This window comes from Hoplias malabaricus, chromosome 6 (assembly GCF_029633855.1).
Source record: "Hoplias malabaricus isolate fHopMal1 chromosome 6, fHopMal1.hap1, whole genome shotgun sequence".
In the NCBI taxonomy this organism is placed as follows: Eukaryota; Metazoa; Chordata; class Actinopteri; order Characiformes; family Erythrinidae; genus Hoplias; species Hoplias malabaricus.
In genome coordinates, this window is record NC_089805.1 from 226,167 (window position 1) to 250,084 (window position 23,918).

At 36.9% G+C, this 23,918-nt stretch overlaps 1 protein-coding gene across 1 annotated transcript in view; it reads left to right on the forward strand.

Moving 5' to 3' along the window:
* Window positions 1–23,918, forward strand: part of sdha (succinate dehydrogenase complex, subunit A, flavoprotein (Fp)) — a 52,147-nt gene that overhangs the window by 7,045 nt on the left and 21,184 nt on the right. The window contains exons 3-7 of the mRNA XM_066674249.1: window positions 4,703–4,864; window positions 10,261–10,404; window positions 12,051–12,215; window positions 20,175–20,323; window positions 20,560–20,684. Coding sequence (XP_066530346.1) covers window positions 4,703–4,864; window positions 10,261–10,404; window positions 12,051–12,215; window positions 20,175–20,323; window positions 20,560–20,684 — 745 coding nt within the window. The remainder of the gene's footprint in view (window positions 1–4,702; window positions 4,865–10,260; window positions 10,405–12,050; window positions 12,216–20,174; window positions 20,324–20,559; window positions 20,685–23,918) is intronic.

Sequence of the window (23,918 nt, forward strand, 5' to 3'; positions counted from 1 at the left end):
AATTTTAGATTTTAAAGTTCAATTTTTTTTCTTTCATCCATGGCTTCTGACTTGGGATGATACAGACAGCCTAGCCTGTGTTTTATTGTTAAGGCTTGTGTGATAATGTTAATAACTTGGTTTACAAAATGTGGACCATTGTCAGAGAGATGTTTATCTGGTATGCCAAATCTGGGAAACTTAGCAGGACACTGGCTGCAGATTCTGCATCTTCTTTAGCTATTGCATGTGCTTCCACCCATCTACTGAATACATAAGTTACAATTAACACATCCGTGTATCCATGCTATCCATAATTATTATTATGGAATGTGTCCTAATGGAGTAGTTATAGATTTTCTACAGTTATAAATTGTATACAAACTTAACAATTATTTAAAAAGTGATCAACACAATGTATTAAAGTTTTAATGGGTCTACATATATAGGACATTTTTTTTTTAAAACCACATATTATGAACACCAACTGCTCTTCTTTTACGCCATAAACCTTTCTAAAATTGACTAGAAATTTCTTTCAGGCTGGTTAAATCTGCTATGAACTTCTTCTTCTGTACCTCTATATACTATTGGGCCTACAAGGCACTGTAAGACTGCAGAAGCTGCTTCCCTTGCTTGTTGATCAACACAATTATTGCCTCTAATGATTAGGGAACCATCTGTTCTGTGTCCTGCACATTTTACAATAGCTTGCTTAGTTGGAAATTGCATAGCATTTAGTAAGTCTCATATTGCCTGACCATGTGCCATTACCCCATCAGCCCTTACAAACCCTCTTTGAGTTGAAATATATATATGGCTTCAGCTGACAAAGCTTGGGTTCCACCGACACTCCACACACTAGCTATTTCAACCATAGAAAACCCGGACAGAGTGAATGCTGGCACGTTTTGCTGCTGCTGCTCGTCTGTAATTTTAAACTTTTAGTTGTCTAGCCTAGTGGACTAAAGGACTTTTCGATTGTTCAGACAGTATCAACCATTGTCTATTTTAACAAGATTAACGATTTAGCCAACACCTTTGACTGGGGTATACGGACTATTAATTCTTTTACCTGTTCTGCTTTGGCCATCGAGACCCTCCTGCCTCCTCTCACCTGTCCAAGCTGCCCGAAAATGTTAACAGGCAGGACTCATCTGGTCAGTGCTTCTTTGGGCTCAGTTGGCATATATTCATCAAACCGAGATGGGTCTGCGGCAGTACTCTGTTACCGAGCTTCTCCGGCTGCGTTTTCACCACCTGTCTGCACCTCTGCTGGCTTCATTATTGCTCCACTTGGACATAACATTCCTGCCACACTGGAGATATGTCCATTGCGGATCTCGCTGAACTTTCCAACAAGACCCAACGAAAACAATAAAATCCATCTGGTCAACTTCTCGTCGACCCTTAAATCGTCAAACCGGCCGGGTCACTGACCATGGTGTGCTAGCCTGCCTAGCCCGGTCACCGTTAACTTCCGTCTGCTCAACATCTGCTCACTTACAAGCAAGGGACATCTCATCCAGGATCTCCTCATTGGCCAAAAAAATTGATTTTCTTTGTTTAACTGAAACTTGGCAACAACCCAATGACCTCTCCCAATTTAATGAATCCACTCCTCCAGGATTTGTTTACATCTGCCAACCTCGTGGCAATGGCCAGGAAGGAGGTCTCGCAATAATTCAGCGCAAGAAGTGGAAAGTCTCTCAGGTGTCTGTTCCTGCCTTAACCTCTTTTGAATCCACTATGTGTCAACTGTCTGGATCCACTCCCATCATCACCACCGTTTACCGTCCCCCAAAACCTAATCCCGATTTTCTAAATGAATTTGCCGCCCTGCTCACACGCCTGTCCACCCTCTCACTAAACAATATAATGCTGGGAGATTTTAATATCCACATGAACATTATCAATAACCCTCTTACTAAAGATTTTACATCGTGCGAATGAGTGAGAACATCTTGGATCTCATCTGCTGTTCTGGTGTCTCCTCTCTCGACAACACAGCGGATGAACTCCCTATAACTGACCATTTCCTCCTCTCATTTAATGTCAGACTCCCTCTCTCCAGCAATAAGCTTCCCCACCTCATTTCTTTCTGCAAAATTAAGGACATTGATTTGGATTCTCTCTCCTCCAGCACCTACTCCCTCAATTGACATTCATACTCTAACCACCCCTGATGAGCTTGTTTCACACTATAACACTGGACTTAATTCTTTACTCAACTCTCTTGCTCCGCTAAAAACCAGGTTTGTTACATTCTTTCGTTCTGCCCCCTGGTTTATGCCCTAACTTCGACTCATGAAAGCCAAAGGTTGGCAACTGGAGCAGCTCCACCGGAAAACTGGTCTAACTGTTCACAAAGACATCTACAATAGTCATGTTACACTACAAGGACTGTATTGCTCAAACCAAATCCACATATTACACTGGTATAATCTCAGCTAACGAAGGTAACACCAAATCACTCTTTTTCTCTGTATAAGAATATCACCCAAGCTCCGGACTCTCTACCATCATATCTGTGTTCTACTGCTTTCTGTAATTCACTCCTGGTCATTCTTTCTGCTTCTTTCAGCTTCCTTCCACTTCAGAAATCTCAGATATCATCAGTAAGTCTAAGCCATCAACATGTCAGCTGGACCATCTTCCCCCAGTTTTGGTTAAAGCCTGTCTTCCTTCTCTAGTCTCTTTCATCTCTGCCATCATCCACTCTTCTCTTTCCACTGGAACTGTTCCTGCATCATTTAAAACTGCTCTAATTATTCCAATTCTGAAAAAACCTGGTGCTGATCCAATTTCAATGACTTACGTCCAATCTCAAATTTACCCTTCATTTCCAAAATTCTTGAAAAAATAGTAGCGTATCAAATTCATACTCGCCTATCTCAGAAGGAACTGTATGAACAGTTCCAGTCTGACTTCCACCCTCTCCATAGCACTGAAACTGCTCTCATAAAAATCACTAATGACCTCTTAATGGCAGCTGATTCTGGTTTACTCTCCATCCTCATCCTCCTTGACTTGAGTGCAGCATTTGACACCATCTATCACACCACCATCCTCAATTGGTATCCCTCGGATTCCCCTAAACTGGTTCAAATCGTACCTCTCCAGCCGCCCTCAGTACATTCAGCACAAAACTTTCACTTCCCAGCCGCCTTTTTAGATTAGATTAAATTTATTTGTCACATAAGTTATACAAGTACAGCATTGCAGCTAAATTACTTTCCGTCTGTCTACTCACCCAAACAGGGCGTATATGTGCGCAACAGACGCGACGGCAGCAGATGCCCGCGCCATCTTACAGTTAGAAGAAACAGCTGGATTACAACAAGGAAGTGGTGGTAAATTAAAAAGGAGGTCACAGACTGTTTCTTAAGGAAGCACAGTGTGTGATCTTGAAAAAAACAACACCTGTAGCACACAAGCAATTAACACATATTCAACATTAATTAATTTCCATCGTTACGCGGATGACACCCAGCTCTACCTTGCCTGCAAACCCCCTTCCAACCTCCCTTATTGACTGCTTAGCACAAATAAAATATTGGCTTTCCTCAAATTTGCTTAAACTAAACAGCGATAAAACTGAGGTTCTGCTCATTGGTACTAAATCAACATTATCCAAAACTGACAGCTTTTCTCTTAACATTGACAATTGTTCTGTTCACCCGTCCCCACAAGTAAAGAATCTGGGTGTCGTCCTAGACAGTACTCTTTCATTTCAATCTCATATCAATATCATTAGCCTGTCTGCCTACTTTTATCTCTGTAACATCCACCAGCTCCGCCCCTCCCTTACTCCCCAGACCACTGCCATCCTTGGCCACAGTCTTGTAACCGCCCACCTTGATTGTTGCAACTCCCGCCTTTTTGGTATTACCCACAAATCTCTCCAAAAGCTTCAACTGGTCCAGAACTCAGCTGCACGTATCATCTCTAGAAACCCCTCCATCCACCATATCACTCCTGTTTTGCAACAGCTCCACTGACTTCCGGTCAAGTTCCGCATTGATTACCAAATGCTGCTAACATTTCAAGGCCATCCACAATCTTTCTCCACCATATCTTTCAAATCTCTTTCAAATGTTTTCAAAAACTCCCTCTCTCCTCCATTCACTTGACTGTTCCCCCTGCCCGTCTCACTACAATGGGGAGTAGAGCTTTCAGCCGCTCTGTTCCCCAGCTTTGGAACACTATTGGAACCCCTTGACATACAGAACATAAACTCACTCTCACAATTCAAGTCTTCACTCAAAACCCACCAATTCAAGATAGCATTTTTCATTTGAATGACTCAATTGCATTGTTTATTTTGTTTTCAATGCTGTATACTTTTGTATTTTCCGGTATTATTTATTGTTTACTCTTTGTAAGGTGTCCTTGAGTGTCAAAAAGGCGCCTATGAAATAAAATGTATGGTTGTTATTAAAAAAGCACTTATCACCAGGATCGATGTATATCGCAAAAAAAGTGGTTATTAAGCAAATCTATTTTTTTTGTGTGTTCCTCATATCATTTGGGGTTGTAGAAATTTGTATTTAATTTGTGGTATCGCTTCTGTGATTTATTTGCTTAAACTGAATGTTTTGAAGTATTAGAGCTGTGCAATATATATCACTAAATTCAAGGAAAACAAATTAAGAGGTTATTTGAAATCACTTGCATTATGCTGCATTTTTTATTTATTTATTTTTAATGGTCTTTGATGCAGATATCCACACATTATCCAGTGGTAGATCATGACTTTGATGCTGTAGTTGTGGGAGCAGGAGGCGCTGGACTGCGTGCTGCATTTGGGCTGTCAGAGGCTGGCTTCAACACAGCATGCATCACCAAGCTGTTCCCCACTCGGTCTCACACAGTGGCTGCACAGGTACAAGCAAAACATCTTGACTTGGCTTACAATACTCATTTCATGTTTTGTGTTTCAGTATGTATTACATGTATTACTGTTTCAGTTAATGCATGTATTGTTCATGTATTGACAATTAAGATTAAAGTAGCAATCTGTAATACTGACACCAAGCATTTAAAACCCTCCCCCTCCTTCCCAGTGAAGGTTACCAGCTTAAGGAAAAACTGAATGAACAAGCAAGTGAGGAATTTAAGAACTTTGGACCATAATAGCTGAGAAGAATGTGCTATAATCAACAAATTTACACAGAAAAGTGTTCTTCATTTTACTACAACATCTCCCTATGCAAGAGAAAGGCAAAAAGTTGAATGAGTGACCGCCATTTCCCTGCATTTACAAGCATTTACTGTCTAAATTCACAGTTCCTTTTCATTTTCCAACACCTGGTGTTACTGTATTTATTTTCCCTTCCAGCATAAATGTTCTTTAGGATGCAGAACTTTTGCTTTTTATTTACAACTTTCCCAGTCAAACATTTTGTTCCATCTTACACATGTCGGTTTATGAGTCTTATTGGCATTATTCGCCAGCTTTTTGAATTCTCTATTCCACCTTAAGAGCCAAATAGAGTGCTATAGCTTTTGAAACTTTTTGAAGCAACTGTTATTCCAGTTTATACGTTAAAACACACAAACCAATTGTATGTGTTGTAAAAGGCAAAAATGTGAAGAGCTGCCGCTGTTTTGCATGCATTTACAAGAATTTACTCTCTAAACCACATTAAAATTTAAGACTAGACAGGGCTGGTTTTATTTTCCCTTCAACCATATATGTTATTTTTAGGAAGCAGATCCTTTCTTCCTATTCATAATTTTAATATTCATACATTTAGTTCCACCTTAAATGGGTCAGTTTACGAGTTTTATTTACTTTGTTCTCCAGCTTCTTATTGAATACTCATTTCCATATTAACCCTTTGGAGTTGGCGCTCCCACTGTTTGATAATTCCCTTCAGCGGGTTTTTGTTTTAGAAACAAAGTAAACATACCCCCAGAAACGTTAAAGGGTCTACTTTTCAAATATATGGAGGTTGAAAATAAATTTATTTTTGCTTATTTGTTAAAGAACGATAAGTACCAAGAAGCATGTCTCTCTCTGAGACTCAGACCATGACCCTTAATGGCCCACCCATTCATATTCATGTGATAATAGCATGCTAATCCCGCTGCTGTTATTGGAGGATTACGACGTATGAAAATTCACATGGCTGTGTTTTCGCACTTAGCTCCGAGCTGCAAGATGGCGCAGTCTTGTCTTTCTGCTGCCTGAGGAGGCATGGCTTCATTTTGTGATGAGTAAATGAAATATATTTGACTCCTTTTCCTGCAACATGTTTGCTGCTGATTATCGTCAATGCTAGGTTAGTTCAGTATATATTCCAGAGACGGATTTCGTGAATCTGACGGTAAATGTTTTGTAAATGCGCAGAGGCACAGAGTTCAGCTGAGAGAGAGAGAGAAAAATGGCTTGTAGTAAAATTTGGGTGCTCTCTGCTGCTTTCAAGCACTCATCTGAAGCTCAAGTGTCTGTTTTGTTGCTAAATAACTAAAATAGCACCGTTTACAGGCAAACAGTTCAGTTGTTCTCACTGATGAGGTGGGATGGGGGCTAATGGACCATTATCTTTGTCAGTGGGTAGGGGATTTCTAACCTGTGTTTCACACCTATCTCATGAATAGTCAATATATAAAATATCAGAAAACTGTAAACACCAGTGTGTACGGACATACAACTTGCTGTGGTTATTGTTCGTGTTGCTATTTGTGTAGAGCTGTAAGTATAGCAATATAAATATCAGGATTTATAGGCACCTAAGTATTGGCCTGAGTCAGCTCAGATTGTAAAATTCACAAAGGATGTCAAGGATTGAAGAAATTAGTGTAATGCTGTACATAAACTGGTCATCTATGAGAGGTAAATCCTGCCAAAACTGAAAACAATAAAATGAAAATGAAAATACCTTTTTGACATTTATTTTTTCAAAGGTGAGCACAAATACCATGACAAAATCTTTCCATTCATTTAAAATTAAATTAATGGAAAGAAAAAGGCTTGCTGTGTGTCGCTGCTCTCACTGAGGGTTCTGCTATCACTGATGACTTGTCCAGAGCTCTACAAACATCATATGAGAAGCTTGAAGAATAGCCCAGCCCTCCCTGCCCACTTCTAATCGGGGGTGTTGTATTGGGGTGAAAAGTGGTACTGAGTTACCAGGGCCCCGGGTGGGGAAAGGCCCTTGAGGATTTTGGAATTTTATTTTTCTTTAATTAATATCATCTAAACATCACAATTAATGGTAAATTTAATGTTTTGGGTAAATAAATTGGTTGATTAATGGATGGAATTGTGTGTCCTTGCCTACATATAGTGTCTGAGGACAGGTGTCTTCACCAAATGGTTTAGTCCGCCCTACTGGGCTTTTTAATTAGGCGCATTTAACTTGGCATTCATTCTGCTGAAGCAGCAGTGCACGCTGTTTCCGTGCTATGGAAGATGATTTCCAAGAAAGCTAAATCTGATTTTCAGAAAAGAAAAGAGTCAGCAAAGAAAGAAAAAGAGGGAAAGCAACTGCTAACAAACTTCATTCCGAAGAAAGGTGAGCCCAAATGTGAATGCAAATAGCCTATGTTGAAGGAACTCTTGTGGTTATAAAACGGTTCAATACCGCCGTGATTGTCAGTGCTAAAACTGCATAACATGAAATTAGAAATAACATGATGATCTGTAATCTGAGGTAAAATCTAAATAAATTTTTGTTTGCATAGCCTAACACAGCATTGCAATAGTATACTAATTCAAAAATTAATTTAATATTTATGATTGGGCCATAACATAATTAGACTAATAGCCTAGGCTAATAACTTAGTAGGCTCAGTGTCATAGGTTCATAAGGATAGGCTGTCAAATTAGTAGCAAAGCTAACTTGTGAAAAGCATTTCACTCGGTTTCAGTCACAGGGGATGATGCAGCAAAAACCCCTCATCCTCTGATACTGTGGACTTGAGACCAGATCAGCCTATAGTTTAAAATGAAAGCATAATTTTAGCTTTTTATACTGTAATGTGTTTAGCAATGCAAAAGTATTGCTCTGTATTTTACTGTGGCCAATGTTTGACTATAACATAATTAGAATAAGAGACTAAAGGCAATTCCATCCAATGCTGACTTTTTTGTCACATCCATAAGAAAATAAAATGCCACAGTTTTTATGATGCAAATGATTATATGAAATTTGAGGAGGTGGTTGAGAGGGGCCCATGGGCACTGCTTGTGTGTAGGGCCCAGAAATTTGTGCTACGCCTCTGCTGTTTATCAACATATATTTGCAAGCTGTGTAGCCTGGAAATGAAAATGAAAATGGAAAAAAGAAATCGGCCGTAGATGGCACTTTTCATTTTCTAAAACGGGAACTTAATTATTCAATGCAATTGTGTTCCATCTGTTGAAAACTAAATTTGAAAAAAAGAAACGCTAAATAAATTTCATTTTCAAATGCTAAATACATTTCATTTTCAAACGCTAAATAAATGTCATTATCATTTTTACTCTTTGACTTATTATGTAGTTCATTAAGAAAAAAGCAAAGCCAAAGCAGGGTTTCCTGCAGCACTTTACACCTCCCACCCCACAGTTCGCTTTGTGCAATTCGTTCAGTTCCTTATCAAGGCTTTCTGTGTTTTCCTATGGCTTTCTGCTAAGTCCAGTTATCCATGATTAATCAATTCATTGTAGAAAACACTTATGCAATAATACATGAAAGGGTGTGCTATACCGTGAGACATTGGCACTGGTGTGCGATTGTCAGGACCGGGCGACTGATGGAGGCGGATACAACAGAATACACGGTGCAGACAGATTAAGAAGCACAGGTAAGGAAACAGACAGACCAGACAGGCATACAAAGGGAAAAAGGAAACAGACGAGAGAGACAGACGAGAGAAACAATGGAATAGCATGGAGTAACATGAAAGAGGAACAGACGAGATAAACAGACTAGAAAAAGAGAAACAGATGAGAGAGAGAGACTAGTGAAAGAGAAAACAGACGAGAGGTACAAAGACTGACTAGAGTTACAAACAGACTAGACTAAAAGGGTACCGGCTTCAAGGGGAAACAGACGAAAGAGAGACACTAACTGACTTGAAAGGGAATGAGGGATGTCCAACAACCAGGAAGTCACAGAAAGAACTTTATACAACACAGAGAAGGGACACCTGGAACAGATAATGAGGAGGCAGAATTACAAAGGAGACACAGATGGAGACACTGACAGGGGGGTGGAGCTAAAGTGGGACTAGGGCGTAGACATGAACAATAAGCACCATGTGCTAAGTAAGCATATGGTGGGAACAACAGATAGGACAGGCCCAGGGCGTGACAGAGATCAGCATATCAGTACCAATATTTCACGTTAAAGCATGAGAGTGTATTACGATTACACCACAGTTTGTTATTGTTGTAGGGCTTCAAGGTAAATGGCTGAGGTTGCACTGCTGCTGGATTTAAAGGACAGATCTGCAGAGATGACTTGAGCATCTTTGGATACGGTGCAGGTTTATTAGAGTGATTACTCACTGGTTAGCTGCTGTTAACTATCAAAATCTATTCTTTCCTACAGATCCTCTGATAATTTGCTCCATACAAGATTTTAAGGAGTTCTTGCAAAGTAGATACAATTCCACAGGCATTGATTGACAATAGAGTCAAAGCCTAACCAACGTTCACAGGGATTATGTAAATTATTTATGGCTCCTTTGTTATAAACAGGACAATTGTGTGAAATATAGGGCTCTGGAATTCGATCCAATGCAAATAATTATTCTATTTTGGTGTCGTTGTGTTTAAATGACAGCTATGAGCTTCTAGTGCTCAGCCGAAAAGATGATGCACGCTGTTTACTTCAAAACCTGCTTAATGATCTATATATATGCAGTGTGAAAAACACTGAACTGATATCTTTTGTCTTCATTGATTAAATAAGGTCATTTTACTTCATGTGCAGTGACCGCAGTCTGTATGTTCCATATATTTTAAATATAACATTTTTGGGGTATTTTATATGCTCAAACTGGAAACCTTTTACATATTTAAATTGAATACAACATTTGCTACCTTACCATATTACCATACAGTCATCCTAATTTGTTGTTAGGATTGCAATACATCTGTAATTGACAGTACATTTATATATTTTGATCACATCTTTTTGATCACATCACTGTATTCCTAGGTTCTTGTAATTATTCTGTAAACAGATTTTAATTATTTATCATTTTAGAACTTGCAAAAATACATTAATTTTATTACTTGACTTCAAATGTGTTGAATATTATTATACTGTTTTCATATCATAGGGTGGAATTAATGCTGCTCTTGGTAACATGGAAGATGATGATTGGCGGTGGCATTTTTATGACACAGTAAAAGGATCTGATTGGCTGGGAGATCAGGATGCCATCCACTACATGACTGAACAGGCCCCAGCTGCAGTGGTTGAGGTGAGAGAGTAAGATCATCCGTAGACACTTCTGTTGCAGAGTTTCGATTCATTCATTCATTATCTGTAACCGCTTATCCAGTTCAGGGTCGCGGTGGGTCCAGAGCCTACCTGGAATCATTGAACGCAAGGCGGGAACACACCCTGGAGTGGGCGCCAGTCCTTCACTGGGCAACACACACACTCACACATTCACTCACACACTCACACCTACGGACACTTTTGAGTCGCCAATCCACCTACCAACGTGTGTTTTTGGACTGTGGGAGGAAATCGGAGCACCTGGAGGGAACCCACAACGACACAGGGAGAACACATCAACTCCTCACAGACACCCGGAGGAAACCCACACAGACACAGAGAGAACACACCACACTCCTCACAGACAGTCACCCAGAGCAGGAATAGAACAGAGTTTAGATACAGCAATTTTTTTAAAAAAATGTTTTGACAATGGTTTTATAACATGTTTATAAACTTATATTTTGTCCGTTTTTAGTGGTTTTGTCTGTCTTCAAAACTTTACTGTGTCTATGGACATTTATTGCATTAAAGTGTTTGACACCATGGCTGTTTGGGATGACTATTTTTGTTAAGTTTTTGGACATCAGTTGAACCATACCTTGTCGCATTGTTTGCTCGCAGAATCAGCTGCTTATGCAGTGCAAGACACCAGTTTAGTTTTTTTCTCAGCCATTGATGCTCACAGAGCACATAGATGTTGAGTGAGAAACAAATAGCTGGAGAGGATATGAGGATGTGAGAAACATTTAGCCTATGGCAAATAAAATGACAAATTTTTTGCTCTAAACCAGACACAGTCCTGGCTGAATCAGGACGTATCTCATTTTCATCTGTAATTCGCAACTCAAATTACAATTGAGTTTTGTGGTAATTCAAACAGGGAATAAAAATGTACATACAAACTTCCAGCATGTACAAACAGCAGTCGGTTTTTCCCCACAAACCCACCCTTCCACCTTAAAATATGTGCAACTTAGAAGAGTGTTTCCTCACAATTGTAGATGTTCCTTTCTCTTGAAAGAGATGGGTCTTCAGTCTGCATTTGAAGGTACCTAGGAAAAGTTCTGAATGCTCACTCTTTTTTTTTTTCCCTCTTTCTTTGTCACCACTCATTTAAGTGATAAACATGCTTTAATTGTATAGTGTACTACAAAACATGTCCTCCACATTTAACCCATTCGTGTCATGGAACACACACACACAATTGCACTGGGGACAAATTAATAGTTTTTATTTAGAACTAAACTGGTAACAGAATCATCAAATCAATCTGGACCATACATCAACATCAAAACATTAAAATATATCTCTGCCCTATTATATGACAAAAATATATTTTACTCTAGCTTAAATTGGTAAAATTCATTGTCCTACATACATTAAGGTATTTATTTATTTATTTTTTGGTAATAGAAAATTAGAGCTATATATATATGCAATATTTATTATGTTATATATTAATTATTAATATATATTATGCAATAATATATTAATATTACATTTATATTATGCAATGCAATAATACATTTATATTATGCAATATTATATTTTATATATATATATATATATATATATATATATAATATTGCATAATTTAATTTCCCTTATAATGTACAATTTCAGCTGGAGAACTTTGGCATGCCTTTTAGTCGTACAGAGGATGGAAAGATCTATCAGCGTGCATTTGGTGGTCAGAGTCTAAAGTATGGGAAAGGAGGCCAGGCTCACAGGTGCTGTTGTGTGGCTGACAGGACTGGACACTCCCTTTTGCACACACTTTATGGACGGGTGAGCCAAGTTTCTTTCATATTTTTCCAATAAATTTTTCTTAAAAAATGACAGACTATTTATGATTTGATAATTAGTGAACTGTGAGATATAAAGCCAGTTAAAATGGACAGTTTTATGTAAATCACAAAATGTGGTTGACAAAAGAGTGAATGAAGTCTCTCGCCAGTCTCCTCTTGCATTTTTTGTTACCTTTGTTTTTACATTTTTAAAAATATAGTGTATATATAGTAAATATATATAGTATTATGTAATTCCTTACAGAAGTCGTCAGTTGGACTCCTGTAATATCTCTTGACTAAAACCATTTTTAAGCTGGAAATATCTCAAGGAATGTGGGCACTTTGTAATTATGCTAACTCTGAACAGTTCTTCGAATCTCTTACTAATTGACTTGGTCCTATCCATTTCTGTATCCTGTATCTGGTCCAATATTGATTGACACAGTAACTTATCATAACACAATATTCCACACCTTCAAATAAACCAGTGGAAACATCAGCCGTTAAATGAGTAAGTAAATAATTTTAGCTGTTGGTTTGATTCAACTATTTGCTTTGAAACAATTTAGCCTGGAAACACTAAAAAGCAAGACAGCTACTTCTAATGTGTGTAAAGCTACTAGAGATGTCATGAGAACAGATTCTTCAGTGTCAAATCAGAAACATTTTGTTTGACTGCTCAGGTAATTGACAGTGTAAATATGCTGTGCTGTCTTTCTGGTATGAAGCCTTGGGGAGTAATCCAGTGTGAACAAAAGCCCTAAAAACATGGGCGCTTTTTCATAAAGCATGTTATATTCGTCCATTGTGAACATTTTTTTCTCAAAATACATCATATTTTTGCTTAATTTTCAGTCAATCTAACATAATTGTGACTAATTCCTGGGTTGAAAATTGCATTCTTCTTTTTCTGCTAGTATTTTTTACTTCTAGTTTTCTTAAATAATTTGTATGAGGTTTCACATCAAATATTTGATTAGAACACTATAATAATAACAATGCACAGGATAAGATGTAAATCAGCTGCATGCACAAATAGAAATTCCACACAGGACTCCCTTGTGACTAAGGCTGTGCCTAGCCCCACACTGGCACCATTAATTGATGCTCAGTGCCACCAGTTCCATATGAACTTTTTCTCAGCTACCTGATATACCAAATATAAACTGAAAAGCTTAAATAAATTGTGTGTATTCTAATTAAACAAATATTTTTTTCATTATATTGTGGGAATACTAATACAGTACTATAGAAAAGAATTCTTTATTATCATTGGAACTTGTACAACCAAATGAAGGTACAATCTTACAAAGTGCAATAGTTTAAATAAAAATAATAAAATTAAAAAGAAATAAGAAGTAATTAATTAAGGGGAAAGAAATGCAGGCACAATACCAAGACGCACAGGAAAGGCTACATTTGACCTTCAATCGTAAAATTGCACAAATCACAGCTAGTTAAAAGCATTTAGTGCTTGTACAGTTGTGAGTGTTTTTGATTCTGGATTGCTCTGTACTGTCTGCTTGACAGTAACACTTTGAACAGATGGTGACTTGAGTGGAATGTGTCCTTAATATTATGGGCTCTTTGGAGGCAGTGAGAACTGTGTAGGTCCTCCAGGAGGGGAAGAGAGCATTTGATTTTCTCTGTAGATTTAACAATCCACTGTAGCTCCCTTTAGTGAGTTACAGTGCACCTACAGAGCCACATGCAAAGCTCAGTTTTGTGGAGTCTTTTTTTATTCTTTTCATTTCCTGAAAGATAGTTTCTCTTCATCTTGTGATTATACGCAAGTACTCTTCCTATCCTATCCTGAGACAAGGAGGCCTTTGTTAAATTGCTGGGTTCTACACAACATGTGTAGTGAGCATTTTGAGCAGTCCGGCTCTGCCTGCACAAACACCTTCATGAATGCCTGGGTGGTTCTATGCAAATTTCCCTAGTGTGATGTTACAATAATAATAATTACATCCAAACGGCTTGTAGAAGCACATGATTCCTGACACAAGTCTTTCACCTGACTCTCAGAAAATGAATGGATTTCCCCCCCTTGGAGTGCTTGGAGTACAAATAAATAAAGACCAATACATTGCACATGAAGTCAACCCTGGAAAACCATAGGCTTGTGACAGGGCTTACTACTATCATTTAATAGCAAAGTCTTTATTATTTGCATTTTGCTTAAATAATCCTTACCTAAATTCTTGAACTAAAATTCTTGCTGCTACAATTTAAAATATAATTGTTGGTATATTTATTGGTTTTATACTCTGCAAGATTACTGTACTATTTCAGCTTAGTGGCGTGTCATGGGTGGTACAGCTGTGGTACCAAGTGAAGCTGCTTTGATGCGGAACAGTCACCACTTTGCATTCAAATGAATTTTTTCAATTGGATGGACAATGTTGTTATGGAATTTTGCTGCACTTGGCTCAGCAACCTGCACTACAGTAAAGCAAGTCTTGCTCTTTCTGTTGACCTTCCCTGGCTTCACTGGCTGCAGTGAACTTTTGTCATTCCCTGTGTGTTCTAGCAAAAGAGAAGGATGATCTGCATATTCTACAGATTTCTACATTTTGGATATCACTGAGAACATAATAAAATTCATGGAAATTTGGCTGTTTCTGTTGTGGTCTGACATGTTAGCATAATTCCTTAATTCCTTTCAATTCTTTCCCCCGATATTTTGGTAAAACAACCCCTAAAACTACAATGAATATATAATTTTTTATATTTATAGTATTTCTAACATTATGCAAAAGGGGTTGTAATGAGGTGTAGAACCATCATGTCAATGACCGAAAGTGCCAAAGGGTCAACTAAGCAACGAGGTTGAGGCAGTTCTCCTGAGCAAGAATATGACGAAGCCGAACCAGAAGTTAGCCTGCTAAGGACACTGAATGAGCTCAAGAACTTTAGACGTGATAATAAGCAACAGCTCACTGATAAAAAGTAAGAATTGAGCAAAAACGCACACCAGATTAGAACAAGCAAAAGAACGAATCAGCGAAGCTAAGACAAGACTCCAAGCAATGGTAACGCTAATTCAGCACAACCTCTGATGCCTCAGCACAATCTCAGACATGGAAGCTAAGCTAAATGACCAAGAAAGGCCCTTACGCAGAGACAATCTCTACATTTATGGTGTCCCCAAAGAAGCTGGAGAAGATATGATGGGCTTTCTGGAGAATTTATTGAAGAGTACGCAAGACTTTCCACATGATGAATAACTCAGAATTGAGAGAGCACACAAACACTGGTCCCAAAACCAACCGGCTCACAGGGGAAACCACAGTCTATAGCTGCAAATTTTTTAAGCCACAGGGTAAAGGAGGAGATACTCTAGAAAGCCTGGGTGCTCTGATTTCCCAAGCCCCCAAAGGACTCAGTGAAAACGAGCCTCAGTTTTGGAAGCTACTGTTCAATTAGAATGTAACATTGTTTATTTGTTTTTGTATACATTGGTTTTGTGTGTTTTTGACATTGTGTGTGTTATCTGACCTTCATAACAGACAGGGGGACATGTAGGAGTTTGAGCTTAAATAAGAGAGGTGGGGAAATTGAGAAGTGCTGTAATTATTTTATAAACCACTAAAAACCAAGATCTCTAAGTAATTTCATGTAATGTCAATGGGATATCACACCTAGTAAAGGGATGTAATATTCTATCAAAAAAAAAAAAGAAAAGGCACACATTGTTCTCTTGCAGGAAACACATCTTAGATCTTCTGAACATGAGGAACTTAAACGAATGGGTTTTTCAAAAATTAACTTTTCAGCTTATAAATCGGGCTGTAGGAGAGGGGTTGCAATATTAGTCTCCAATAAAATACTATTTGAACAAATATCAGAAGCAAAAGATAAGGAGGGAAGATGCATTTTAGTTTCAGGGAAGGTTGAGAGTACTTTAATAACAATATTGAATATTTTTGCTCCACCTAGTAGTGACTTATTGTTCTGTAGGAAAATGTTTGATTGGATGGCGAAGGCGCAAGGAATGTTAATTTCTGGGGGAGTTTGGAATACACATCTTAATCCAAATCCAATTCTAGTAAGGAAACGTCTTTGAACTCACTACATAAAAATTGTGTACTTAAGATGGAGTTGGGCATAATAGATCTTTGGAGAGGTTTTAATCCAACAGGATGCGACTACACATTACTCCCCACACTATGATACTTATTCAAGGATTGATTATTTATTTTTTTTTATATTTACAAGGGACAGACATAGAATATGGTGTAATGATACAGCAATGATTGATTTATCTGGTCATGCACATATTTCATTAGTTATTCAAATAAATAGAACTATTGGAAATACATTGTGGAGGCTTAATTTAAGTATTTTATATAACCCACAATTTAAAGCATAAATGGCTGAAGAAATAAAAACATTTTTTCAACTGAATGATAATGGGGAAGTGAGTTCGGGAACTGAAATTAAAAAGCAGTTATGAGGAGGAAAATAATAGCCCATTGCACTTTTCAAAAGAAAATAAGACCATTAAGACTGTTGGATTTAAATAACAAATTAATAGTGATAAAATATTATGAGTCAGGGTCAAAAGCTGCTAAACTTTTGGCAAGAAGATTACAAAAACAGCAAGCAGAAAATATGATTTACAAAATCGGCGATGTAGATTTTATTTTATGATAGGGAAGGAATACAGGAAGTTTTTAAAAAATACTATAAATATTTGTACTCTCAGTCACAACTAGAGGATGATCAACAAATATGTTGGAATCTCTTCATTTGCCTGCCCTGTCAGAAGAGCAAAATAAAGAATTGACAGCAGAAATAACAGAAGAATTGTATAAGGCCATTTCAAGGTTAAAGGTAAATAAATATATACCATATATTAAACCATATTCAACAATGTAATTTGGAAGATTGCTTAGTGTATTTGGATGCTGAAAAGGCTTTTGACTCTGTAAGTTGGATTTTTTTATATATAGGGTTCTTAAAAGGTTTGGGTTTCATGACCAATTCATTAAAGAAATTCATCACTTTATGTTATAATCCAAAAGCACCAATAAAGGCAAACGGGTATGTCTCAGACACTATCATATTTAAACATGGTAAAAGACAAGGGTGTTCAATTTCACCCCTGCTTTTTTCCCTTTATATAGAACCACTTGCTCAATGGATATGTCAAACGGATAAGATTAAAGGTGTCTCTGTGAATGGGGAGCAACATAAGATTGCAATTTATGCAGATGATGTTTTGATGTATTTAGGAGAACCCTCAAACTTATTTCCTGAACTGATGGAATTTTTGGACTGCTTTGGGAAATATGCCGGATACAAATTAAATGCACAAAAGACCCAAATATTGGCTTTTAATTATTATACACCCCAAAAGAAATATTAGATTTGAATCAATTTAAAAAGGAACCAGAATTCATTAAGAAGATTCTTTTTTTTCCCTTAGGGAAATTACTTCTCTACATTTGACCCATTCATGGTAGTGAACATACAAACACACACTAGTAAGCAATTCTTCACAAACACTAAGGACAGTAAACACACACAAACTGCCAACCACCTTTGCGCCCAGGGAGCAGTTTAGGGGTTAGGTGCCTTGCTCAAAGGCACTTCAGCCATGAATTAATTTTTCCTTTCCGGTCCCCGGAATTGAACCGCTGACCCTCCGGCCTCAAGCTCACCCCCTTCCTAAAATACCATGGAGTAAATTTACCAAGAGACATTTCTACACCGACAGAGATTAATTATGGCCCCTTTCTAACAAAAAAAAAAAAAAAAGCAGATATAAAGAGATGGAACAAAACATCAACATGGGGACAAAATTCTAAATCCTTGGATGAAGTGAGAGCTAAAGATTTGGAATACAGTTAAGGGGGAATACAAACTAAATGAAAAATTGAGAGTATTTAGATGGTGTGCATATGATAAAGATTTTAAACCTAATGAGGTGGATGGTGGATTTAAAACATGGATAGCTAAAGGTGTAACAACATTTTATTCACTAACAGAAAAAGGTCAACTGCAAGATTTCCAGACTGGGAGAGAAAATTATGGACTGGAAAACCTAATAATTTTTTTTTTTTTTTTTTTTTGGTATATCCAGATACACTATTACTTTGAAAACAAAATTAAACAGAAAAGTTTAGACATGAATGAACCAATGCTACAAGAAATTGCTGAAGCATACCTAACAAAACCAAATAAAGGCATAATTTCTAGATTATACAAAGACTTCATAACGGAAAAATCTCATTCTACACAATATATTAAAGACAAATTGGAAAAAGAGGGCAATTTTGTTATTGAGTGGTGCAAAGTTTGTGATCTTCAGTGGAAATACACTAATTCATATGCATGGCATGAGATTGGATGGAAGTGCCTGATTCGTTTATTAATCTTCAACAAAAGGTACACTTAAAAGGTAGTGTAGCAGAATGTTGGAGGCTATGCGGGAATGAAACAGCCAATCATTTGCATATATTCTTGGAGTATTCAGTAATACAGAGTTTTTGGTTGGAGGTTCAAAATGCATTGATGGAAATATTTTGCATAGGAATACCCCTTCAATTTATTCAAATCCCCTCAGTTTTGTACCTAGGGAATTGGAAATGGGAAGGCCAGATAAATGGGCCTCCATTAATAGGCAGCTCGATAGATCTAATGAATTAAATACAGGAGGTCCTTGGGTTACGTCAGTCCCGAGTTACGATGTTTCATGGTTACGACACATCTCCTATTTACTGTATAAAGCCTTGTTTCGATTTAAGTGGTTTTGTGTCGTATACATCGTAACGCGAACTTCGTGTTTGGTGTGTGCGGCGGAAGAATACACGGTTACGCGGCTTGGGGCCGAGGAGGATAGGTGTTAGGATAGGATCAGTGCTTACAGTATGTTATTTACGTACAGTATGTACGTATGTTCCGACTTATACCGAAAATCAGTTTACGACGCAACATAGGGACAGATCAATGTCGTCAGTCGAGGACCTCCTGTATATATTATGAAAAAAAAAAATCACTTTCTCACTCCTTTTACAAATGAATAAATTTGTTAAGTCTTGCTCAAAATGGGTTACTTATTATTACCACCACATTTCATGAAAAGACCCAATGAATAAGAATCATTGTGTGTGATATTATGTTTATGTATCAAACTGATTTCTGTATCAAAAGTTATACAATTTCATGTCTAGGTATTTACTTCAGACTTTTGTTTATATATTTATGTATTTTCCCATTCCAATACTTATTGTATATTGTTCCCTGCCAGAATGTACACAGTTGTCTCTCCTCATTGTAGTTGTTTTATAGTTCATTTTATACATGTAAAAAATGTATTAAGAGAAAAAATGGACCCCAAAGGTGGTTACAAGTGAAGGATGTTATTGTCTCTCAATAATAAATAATTATAAAAAAAAAAAAAAAGGAAATTTATATTTAAAGTTTTTAAATAGGATGTCAGTTTTACAGACTGCCACTGACTGGTGATATAGCTTCTGCCTACTTTGCCTACATCTGATTTTGGGTTAATGGAGGGTTTTTTCTTTGCAGTTGGTCTAACACATTTCCACTTCTGATGAACTGCAAGACAAAATGTTTGTCCATTTTTTTTTGGCCACAGTGTTTTTATTATTACTGTCGTACATTTAACATTTTAAATGTAAGGGTTTTTTTTTGTTTGTTTGTTTTTTTTTGTTTTTTTTTTTAAGTCTTTCTCTAAGGTAATATGTGACAGTTCCTCACAAAATGTGGCAAAAGCTTATCAGTCATATGCATGGAAAACCAGCAGTGAAAATGCTTTGTAGCTAGCAGTCATTGAAATAATTTTTATTCTTTAATGCAAATCTTTGTTATACATAGAATATGCAAACACAAAGTCGTTTGGGAAACATTTCCTTTTACTTGCAGTTCATAAATATTAACCTTAAAGCTCAAAGAAACCTCACTGACCTTAATTGTTGTTCAACAGTCTCTGAGATATGACACAAGCTACTTTGTGGAGTATTTTGCTTTGGACCTGCTGATGGAAGATGGTGAGTGCCGAGGAATCATTGCACTATGCATGGAGGATGGCTCTATTCACCGCTTCAGAGCCAAGAACACCGTCATTGCTACAGGGTAAACAACTATTTGTGGTTCATTTGTGCTTTAACTGTCTGGGGGGAGTTTTTATTTTTTTATTAATTTATTTTATTTTTTATTTATTTATTGTTTAAGTCAAGTTAATCCATGTTGCAGAAAGGCAACTTTCCACCCTTCACAATTTTCTTTTTTTGCATACATTTTGCATAAAAATGTAGTTAAAGATTTGTTTCATGTTTTCCAATGTAAACCAAATATGAATGTTTCTACAGTGGTTATGGACGCACATATTTCAGCTGCACCTCAGCCCACACCAGCACAGGAGATGGTACTGCCATGGTAACACGTGCTGGCCTGCCTTGTCAGGACATGGAGTTTGTTCAGTTCCACCCAACAGGTCAGCAACATGCATAATTACAGTCTCCTTATGTTTTTTTTTTTTATAATTTGAGACAATATTTTGTACACCAAATTGTATCTACCTTTTATTCTCCATTTTACTATATCCAGTTAATACATTTGTAGTTCACCTTGTGTTGCAAGACGTCTGTTTGTTGCCATATTCTTTTTCTTTGCTTTCTGTACTCTCATCAGGATCCCTGAGGAATATTAAAGAGCAGGTATTATATGGGTGATGACAGAGGTCTACACAGGCTCCAAACACATTTGTGCCTGCACTCACCTGCAAAAGCTAGACATTTCACTCAAAGGAATATGTTTATTATTTTGGTCTAATTGACCAAAGTTTTAAGTGGATGCTTGTTTGATTAAAGCCATATAAATTACAATTTTAAAATTGAAGAAAAAAATGCTATCAAAAGGTGCATTTAAACTTTGGTACAATAATGCCCATGAATATATATATATATATATATATATATATATATATATATATATATATATATATATATATATATATATATATATATATATATACATACATACATACATACATACAGGGTGGGCCATTTATATGGATACACCTTAATAAAATGGGAATGGTTGGTGATATTAACTTCCTGTTTATGGCACATTAGTATATGAGGGGGGAGACTTCAAGATGGGTGGTGACCATGGTGGCAATTTTGAAGTCGGACATTTTGGATCCAACTTTTGTTTTTTCAATGGGAAGAGGGTCAGATGACACATCAAACCTATTGTGAATTTCACAAGAAAAACAATGGTATTGTTTTAACGTAACTTTATTCTTTCATGAGTTATTTCAGTTCTTTCAGTTTCATGAGTTATTATCAGAGTGGATTATGACATCACCACTCTAGCCATCCCCATTCAAATGAATAGAGGGTTATTGAAGGAGGGATGAAATGAGACGGTTGAGTGTGATTAGTCTGAAACTTGACTTACAGGTCCCAGTCTGCCCAGGTCTAATGTGTATCTTGAAAATTGACAGAGTTAGAACAGGTTAAAGATTATGTCCAAAGGTTTGTGTGCAATTATTAATGGAATCCTATGGAAAACTGTAACTCTGATTGCTCCAAAAAGCACAAGCACACTATTCTGGAATAATTCCTATGATCTCATGAAGTTTTGTTGTTTTACAATGAAAACTGTAAGAGGAGATACTGTTTAAATTTGGAGCACAATATAATAATCATAACTAGCATTGTTGCAACATTAGTTTATATGCTGCTTAATAGCTATGACATTAAATTTATAGATCTATCCAATACTATTTAAAATACCACCAGCTTAAAAAGACTGCCAATATACTAAAAATTCCATCTTAAAATATGACAATTTTATTTAGACTTCCACCTCAAATTAAGTTTGAAAAATGGGGCAACCTTGGCCTAATGGTTAGAACGGTGGGAACATCCATGGCTGTAGTGCCCCTGAGCAAGGCAATGAACACCCAAACACTCCACGGGCGCTGGAGATGGCTGCCCACCACTCTGGGTGTGTATTCACAGCCCCCTGTGTGTGTGTGTGTCTGTGTGTGTGTGTGAGAGAGAGAGACAAATAATAATTGCACACACACAAAAAATAAATGACCACTTCAAATAAACCTTAAAACCAAGTAAGACTGCCTATGTTTTAAACACAACATTTAAAAAATTCCACATTAAAAACATTCAACTTAAAAAAAATTCCCATTTTATTTTCCACATAAAATTCACATTACCCTTAAAACCCTAAAAAGACACATACATTTTGAATACCACCTTAAGAAACCCACAATTTTATTAAGACATCCACATTAAAAACAACAACAGTTATTTGGATTTCCACCTTAAAGATGACCTTTAAAATCTTAGAGATTGCCTATATATTTGAGTCCCTCACACACCTCCCCCTCACTCTCACTCTTCCCCTTTCCCTCCTATTCTCGGCAAACTGCACTGCACATACATGCACACACACAGCTGAAGGACAGCATGATTCAAGTGCCGTACACAAATTCATAACTCGTAAACCGTATTTTCAAATGATCTCAAATTTACAGGTGCTGAAAGTATAAAGAAGTTATGGGGAATTGTTTGGCTGAAAATGGAATAGCGAATAGGGTCAGAGATATTAATTTCAATGCATTCCTATAGGAGTGTACACACCCTCTAAACCAATGCTAAAAGCTCGGAAAAGATTTCCCAAATCACTTAACTGCATATACTGTTGTGACAAGGACACTCTGGGAATCGATTTGGCATACAACTTTTGCAGTTTGAGCAAGAATTGTGTCATGATGAGTTAATCACAGAACAAATATTTTAAACAGGTCCAACTGTGTGAAATCTTATGGCCATAGCTTCAAAATTGACACAGAGCAGGTTGAAATTTTGGCCAATGCATTCTTATGAGGAAAAACTCCCACTTTGGAAGATCATATTCCAAAACCCGTAAGTTGCATCGCACCAGAAACGACAAGCAACCCGAGTTGGCATAGGATCTGTGACCGTGTGAAGTTTTGTGGCCGTAGCACGAATCCCTAGGAATAGCAGCATTGAAATAATAGCAAAGAGAATAATAATATGACTTATATAAAGAGTAATTTGGATTTGACAAGCCAAAATAATAACTAGAGGGAAAATTTGTGAAAAAACTTTGAATTCGTCTTGTCACATATTGCTAGCATCTTTGCAACATTAGCTTATATGCTGCTTAATATCTATGAGGTTACATTTATAGAACAATCTATACAATACTATCTTTTAAATACCACTAACTTAAAAAGAGTGAGAATATACTTTGATTGCCACATTAATAAAAATACCACATTAAAAAATGCCCATTTTACTTAGACTTCCACCTTAAATAATGACCACTTAAAATAACCCTTACCACATTAAAAAGACTGCTAAGATATATCGAACATCACCTTAAAAAAATCTACCCAAAAATTCCACCTCAGATAAATGACCACTTCATTGAAATGGTCACATAAACAACAATAACTTAAAAGGTCTCTTATATTTTGCAGGCCACCTTACAGTGCTCCTTTAAAAATTAGCCATTTTATTTAGGCTTTTACCTTAAGTAAATGACAACTTTATAGAATGGTCGCATTAAAATAAATACCACCTTAAAAAGTCTCCCATTATATTTTGCTAGCTACATTAGAAAACTCCACCTTAAAATAAATCAGTCATTTTATTTAGGCTTCCACCTTAAGTGA